General features: G+C 36.4%; 1 protein-coding gene across 5 annotated transcripts in view; it reads left to right on the top strand.

Annotated features, from left to right (window-relative positions):
* Positions 1-6,959, top strand: part of LOC106475421 (DNA topoisomerase 2-alpha-like) — a 114,630-nt gene that overhangs the window by 5,750 nt on the left and 101,921 nt on the right. For 4 of the 5 annotated variants that reach the window (XR_002609299.1, XM_013936108.2, XM_022380624.1 and 1 more), the window contains exon 2: positions 3,582-3,797. Coding sequence is in view for 4 of the 5 variants with exons in the window: in XM_013936108.2 (XP_013791562.1) it covers positions 3,603-3,797 (195 nt within the window). In the remaining variant the exon portion in view is untranslated. The remainder of the gene's footprint in view (positions 1-3,581; positions 3,798-6,959) is intronic. The other variant, XM_022380618.1, reaches the window with a different exon arrangement.

Genomic DNA, 6,959 nt, shown 5'->3' on the forward strand with positions numbered 1-6,959 from the left:
AACCAACCAACCAACCAACCATTTTGTATCACTTCAACATCCTCAATATTGCTAGAAATACTGAAGTGCTTGTCAAGATGGCCTCAGCATTTCCATTGCCCAGAGTTGCATCCTTTTTCTTTCAGGATTGGTCATCTTTTAATCTTAATAAGTGAATGCATGAAAAGTATATTTAATTAGCTATTCTGATGGCCACGTTGATTTTTAGTTTAGCTCTAAATACATAGCTTACTCCCATTGGAAGTTATTAATTATGAAGTAGTGTGATTCAAAGTTGGTGAGATTGCCGGTGTGATGGTGAATAGTTCATCACTGTATTTATCATGTTTTTTGAATCTTGAAAAATGCAAAATGTTAAGATTTAATATAAGAACTCCCTCATTAAGTGAATTAAAGATGGGTGACAAAAATTTGTTTTTGTATCTTGCTGCAATTTGCATGTAATCTATTTCCAGTTTTATCTAATGGTCAGATTTGTGATATTTTCTTATATAAAACTGTGTTATAACTGTGTTATTTCTGCACTGTGCCTTAATCCCAGAAATTAAGAATTTCTGAAATGTTGAATAACTACCTAGTTTTTGTCAGTTAAATCTAATGAACATAATGAACACATTAGATGTTGCTTAGTGGAAATTAGAGTGCAATTTAGGGTCTAAGTGTGCAGTATAATCACAGTTGTACAACTACAGGGACTTTTATATTGCAGTGCAGTCAGGTTTTCATCATTGTTTAGTAAATTATGTATGTAATGAACGTATTCCTTTGTTGTTAAATTGAAAGGACAGGACTTGTACATCTGTTTCTGAATCACAATGACATTCAGATCTGTTATGTTGGAGTTTTTGTGTGTGATATTCTAGTATGGGTTTGTGGATTTTGTATCAGTTTGTGTGATGCGAGAAAGTTTTCTGATCACAAACATTTGGTATTGATTAAGTTAATTTCTACTCCTACTTTGTGCTGTTGATGTAAAAATACAGGAAAAATAAAGATGAGATGTAATAAAATTCTTAAACTGACAATTATGAAAACCTGTAAGAATAATTAGGTATTGTGTAATTCTTACAAATAAGACACAAACTTGTGTTCCTCATACTTTTGTTATTAGCTGTGAGCCAAATAGGAAACACAGTGAATGTACTTATTGTTCAAGGAAATAAGTATTAGTATATTTAACCCTTTTGCAATGGGTGCCCCTTTAAACACTTTTCTGCATTACTCACTGTGTTACATTAAACCATTACTATCAATGTATGTGAATGAAATGAGTATTATAATGTATGTTAGGATTCAAAGTGTTACTTTATTTAAGTTTTAAGTCCTTTATTTCAAAATAAATTTTAAGAAAACTACTTAAAACTTTAGATGTATTGTCACATGACCATCAAGATATGAAAATTCTCTACTTTGGCTCTCTGCATTTTCAATAATACAGTGGTAGTTGAGTAGAGGTACATCTAGACAATTAGATGCTTACATAACCTTTTGATTTGTACATTTTGAAGTTCTATGAATGAGTACAGTTGAAACAAGTAGTAAATTTTTTCAACCCCAGACAGGTGCCACACCCACCTTCAACAGATTTGTTTGAGATTCATAGTCTACATGTAGATGTTACATACACTTGTGTATAGTCATTAGAAAGAGCTCATTTTACACTATAATCTAACAATGGTTATTTTGAAATTGGCACCCTGTTGTCATCAAGGAGTACATGGAACGGAATGTAGTATTGTTAGCTGCTTGATCAACAATAGCTCTTACAGTTGTTTCTTACCTAAATATGTTATAGATATACAGTTTAAATTGTATTTAGGTCTTATATTTTAGGTAATTATATATTAGTTATGTTTTAAAATGTATAATCAAAAGGTTAAACATTGTTTGAATATACATCATACTTTGCATCCATTCTCAAGCATTACAATGTTACGGATTGAAAAAAAAAATTTTTGCCAAAGAGTTGCACATGTCTCTCAAAGACACAGTAATGTGCCTCAAGGGCACTGTTATCTTGTGTCTTGATGAAACAAAAGAAAATAAAGCATTAAAATTTAACTATATGTGAAAAGGAAAAACCTGAAATTACAAATTTAACAAAAGGAAAATCTTTAAAGATATTCTACAAAAGACTAAAAGGTATGTATATATATTTTTTTTCTATTTCTTAATTTTAATTATTTCATTGCATTGTACATGGGTGATAATAGCTAGAGTTAGTGATATGGTAGAAAAAGTGAAAAATAAAATATAAACATTTACCTTAAAAAACTTTTGACATCATTTTAGGGGGTTCTAGGGATTATGCAAATGAAATATGAAAACTATAAGATGAAGAAAAGTATTTCTGTACTTAAAATGAAAATCACCTTGCACTCGATTTGTCAAAAGTTTGAATGCAAGTAACTACAGTAAAAAAATAACATATTTTTAATAAAAACAAGATACTTATGATCTTTAACAAAATCTTACCAGTTTAAGAGAGGATACGTTAAGAAATTTCAGAGTACTGCATGTATTGTTGTAAAATTAAAATTCACAGCTTGATTTCTGCAAATTGCACAAGCCCAATGTGAAATGGTTAATGTAAAAATATAAGTAACAAAGCTGATGATGGCACCTGAAAATTAAATTTACACTTCAAATACTGTTGGGCTGATAATGTGGCTCTTGATGAGAAGGTTAATTTATTCTGCATTGCCTTCAAATTTGAAATAAAACTATGGATTTAAATCAGATTTGAACATTCATACTGCATGATCAAATATGTGCATGTAAAGAGATGTATTGGAGTAAAGTTAATGAAATTAGGCACATTTGCCTGATGAAGAACAACTCTGTTATCTTCTTGTTACCATTTCTTTAGCTTCATTCTTACAATCTTAATAATACCCTGAGACAATGTAAAAGGTATGAATTATTGATTATCTCTTACATTGATCATTCAGACAATTTGTAACTCTCTTTTTAAAAAAATCTTTAAACTTGCCTCTGCTTCTGAAGTGGTTTTAACGTGCCCTCTCATGAGATACATTGGTTATAACATTAGAATTCATGCAGTTTTATCTATCTATATAAAGCAGAAGTACCGTCTGTGTGTCTGCTTTTACCGGCTACACTTTTTTGACTGATCTCAACCAACTTTTGCATACAGAAATCCTCTTAAGGAGTGTCATAAAGAAGCAGATGTTAAGATCTGATCCCTCCTGTGTCACTCTGGGGGGGGGGGGGGTCACACATGGGAAATGTCATATGGAGCTAGGCATTCAGTCTGACCTCTCCTCCTGGGGGCCACTGTATATTTGTTTGTCTGCCTCTCATGCCTATATTCTTGCCAATCTCAACCAAACTTGACATGTACCTTAACATTAAGGGCTCTTTGAGGGTGTGGAATGGAGAAGCTAGATACAGCAAGAAAAAGTACTTATAGAGACAATCCATTTTTATTATAAAAATAATGCTAAACATTTTAGATTCATCATTCAGTGACACATATAATAAAATGTCACCTATTTTTCTAAATTGCTAAAAGACATTGTTACAAAATGTGTATGTACATATATTTTGTTTATTTTCAGTAGCCACATTCAAGGGTTACCATGGCTTATAGTACTAAACCAGAAGAGATGGTGTTCCAACCAATTCAGTTGGAAGAAGAAAATGGACTCGTGAAAGATAATAAAAAGACAAACAAACGGTTATCAGTAGAAAGAATATACCAGAAGAAAACACAGTTGGAACACATTTTGCTCCGCCCAGATACATATGTAGGATCTGTGGAACCTATAACTCAGGTAAGGATTACTTAATAGTTGCACTGTTAAGTATAATACACATTTATCATAGTTTGAAAAAAATTCGTTAATGATACAGATATTTTTGAAAATATTTGAAAACTAAGTTGTACAGTCAAATAAGCACAAAATTCATTTTAAGAAAGCTTTTAAAAAAACCTTCAATCCTTTTTTCTGTCCTCAGTCATAAACATTATGAGAAATAATGTACTTTGTATGAGTCACTGTTTTTCTAATGCTTTTAGTTATTGTATTGTAATTCTCATTTTTTAAATTAGTTGATATTGTTTACTCACTATTGTTAAGGTGAATAAGAAAATAGTTTTTATTCCTAGGTACACTTTCATGTGTGTCATATCTCACCCAGTTTTACAGAGAGTGTAGTATGATACATTAAAACAAATTTGAATATGCAAATCAGCAGATAATGTGACAATCACAGCTGATATTGATATTGTTTGGCATTTCATAGGTTGTGTTATGCTGCTGTGAATTAATTGCTTTTGAGAAGGGTGTTCAATAGCCATTTCCAATGCAAAATCTTGTTACTTTCAGATCATAAAGATTAAGATTGAGGATTTATAATTCTGACGTGATACATAACCTCTTTTCACATATAGCTTTACCAATTCAGTGCTGCTCTCTATATGCAAACTTTTTTTGCTTCCCACTAGCCTTGAGGGTTCCATCTAATCTCACGTTTCCACATGCTATTGTATGCAAATGAGCATGTGACAGCTCTCCACCAATAGGGGTGCAATGCTACCTCTTAACACAGCTGACTCCCTCTATACTGATTATTCAATTGTCTCTTCTTGATTTAGCACTCGTGTGTTCATAAGTGTTTTTATTTGATCACATGAGAGTTTTCAACATCAACATTTTGTTGAAGTATCTACAAAACCAGCTGTTGTGGAAATAGTTTTTATTTCTAATTTCAAACAATTCTGTCTCTGGAGACTTTGTGGCTCTTATTTTCCACAACATGAATTACACAGACATTCATTTCCACACCATCTAGGGTTGAATATCAGGATTTTGTTCAATCTAGGACTGCCTACTAAAATGGGGTTGGGAACTTCTTTTGTCTGTCGGAGGATGTGATGGCCATCATGCGATGGGTGGAGTCTTGCATGCAACTTGGGCCTTAACAAGAACTTTGCTCCTTTTGTAACTACCATCCACAAGAAGTGGATTTTTGGCAGTCTTCCCATTGTCTAAATTTACAACTCCTCGACATGGATTCCTGTACGTGGTGAAGGGACCTCCCAGGGAAGGTTCTGTATTTTCAGTTACTTCCTCTGGGATCTAAACATCCACCCACGTGTTTGCCATGCATGGCGACCTGTGAAGGGGAGGAGAGGATCCTGGTGGTTGAGTGGTGTCTGGGGCTCTGCAACACACCACTTTGGCCTTGAATTCCTATAGACGGGTGGCCACCCCAGGGTCAGTTGGTTGGTCCACTCAGGCTAGGGTCAACTGAGTACCAGTGTTGGGCGTTCTCAACGGGTGTTGTGGACATCATGTCTGATGCTGGTGTTTGGGTATAGTGCTCACGAAACCCTGGCATTGCTGCAGTGTCCTTGTTTGACATTGTAGTGCGTCCCCTCGTAGGACTTCATGGCGGGTGGGGTCAGTGTGGACTGAATCTTTCTCCTTAATTATGGATCCCCCTAATCCAAATTAAAAATTTTAAAAATCTGCTAATCGGTAAATGACTATGTTTAGAAGACTCTGACCAGCAGTCTCCATCACACAGTACACCTGTACCTCGCTTCCTGATCCTGCATTCACTGTCAAATAAATCTTTAAGGCAAATGTCTCCCTTTTTTATTCAGAAGGGCTTAGAGGGGCTTGCTGGCTCTCCAAAGTCAGTTAAGAAGCTCCATTCTGGAGACATCTTGGTTGAAACATCCACAGCAAAGCACAGTGAACTCCTCTTGAATTCAAAGGCCATTGGGGATATACCCATTGAGGTTACTCCCCACGCTTCCTTGAATTCGTCACTAGGAGTTATTGTTGAGAGAGACTTGAAGTCTATCCCCGAGTCAGAGATCCTTGCTGGTTTCTCCAGCCAAGGAGTTTCAGCAGTTCGAAGGATCTCCACTCGTCAAGATGGAATTATGGTGCCGACCTCAGTTCTGATTTTGACATTTTCATCACCACGTCCACCTGCTGCTGTTAAGGCAGGTTATTTGAACTGTAAGGTACGGCCCTATATTCCCAACCCTCTGATGTTTACAGTACCAGTGGTTCGGTCACTCAAAGACATCTTGTCATTGTTCTGTGATGTGTGCTCGTTGTGGTGGCAAGGGCCATAACTCCTGTGAGTGCAAACTGTACCCTCACTGTGTTAACTGTAGTGGTTCCACCCCTCTTACTTTAGGTCTTGCCCTAAGGGGTGGAAGAGAAAGAGGTACAGCATTTGAAGACTATTAATAACATCTCTTATCCAGAAGCTCGGAAGCTATTGTTCCCTACTACATCTCGGGCATATGCCACAGCACTACACTCCACTGCTACAGTGGGAGTGCAGACGGACCTTTCCGTGCCTCCTTCTGAGTCTTTTTCATGCCATGTGAGAGGTCTTCTGCCCTCCATGGATAATAGAGTTGATAGGTCTATCTCTGTCCCCACTATTCCTTCCAGTGACTGCCTGGGTCAACCTCCTCGGGCACCAGCCTCTAGTGTCTGTGCGGGTCCTTCTTTGGCCCCCTAAATGTAGGACGATCATTCGATCACGTCCTCAGTCATTGGATTCTCACTCTGATGACAGAGATCTGCCTGCTCGATCAAGGGCAGGATCCATGGAGGTCGATCGATCTCCATCTAGTAAAGAAAAACGGCATGGTTGTAAACCAAAAGGTTCTCTTCCCTGTTCTCCTAAACCTACATAAAAATGGCCACTTTGATACAGTGGAACTGTTGAGGTTTTCATTCTAATCTCGATAACATTAAGGCCTTGATTGACTCCTATCATCCCGTGTGTCTCTCCTTACAGGAAACATTTCTGAAACCTACTGATACAGTCACCTGTTGGCAGTTTTCTTTGTACCAGAATGACAGGTTGTGTGATGGATGCGTCCATCAATAGACGACTGTGTGGTTGCAGTGACTGATTGTAACATCCAGGCAGCTGCTCACTTTGATCCTAAGACCTCA

This window comes from Limulus polyphemus, unplaced genomic scaffold (genome assembly GCF_000517525.1).
Source record: "Limulus polyphemus unplaced genomic scaffold, Limulus_polyphemus-2.1.2 Scaffold146, whole genome shotgun sequence".
NCBI classification, from domain to species: Eukaryota; Metazoa; Arthropoda; class Merostomata; order Xiphosura; family Limulidae; genus Limulus; species Limulus polyphemus.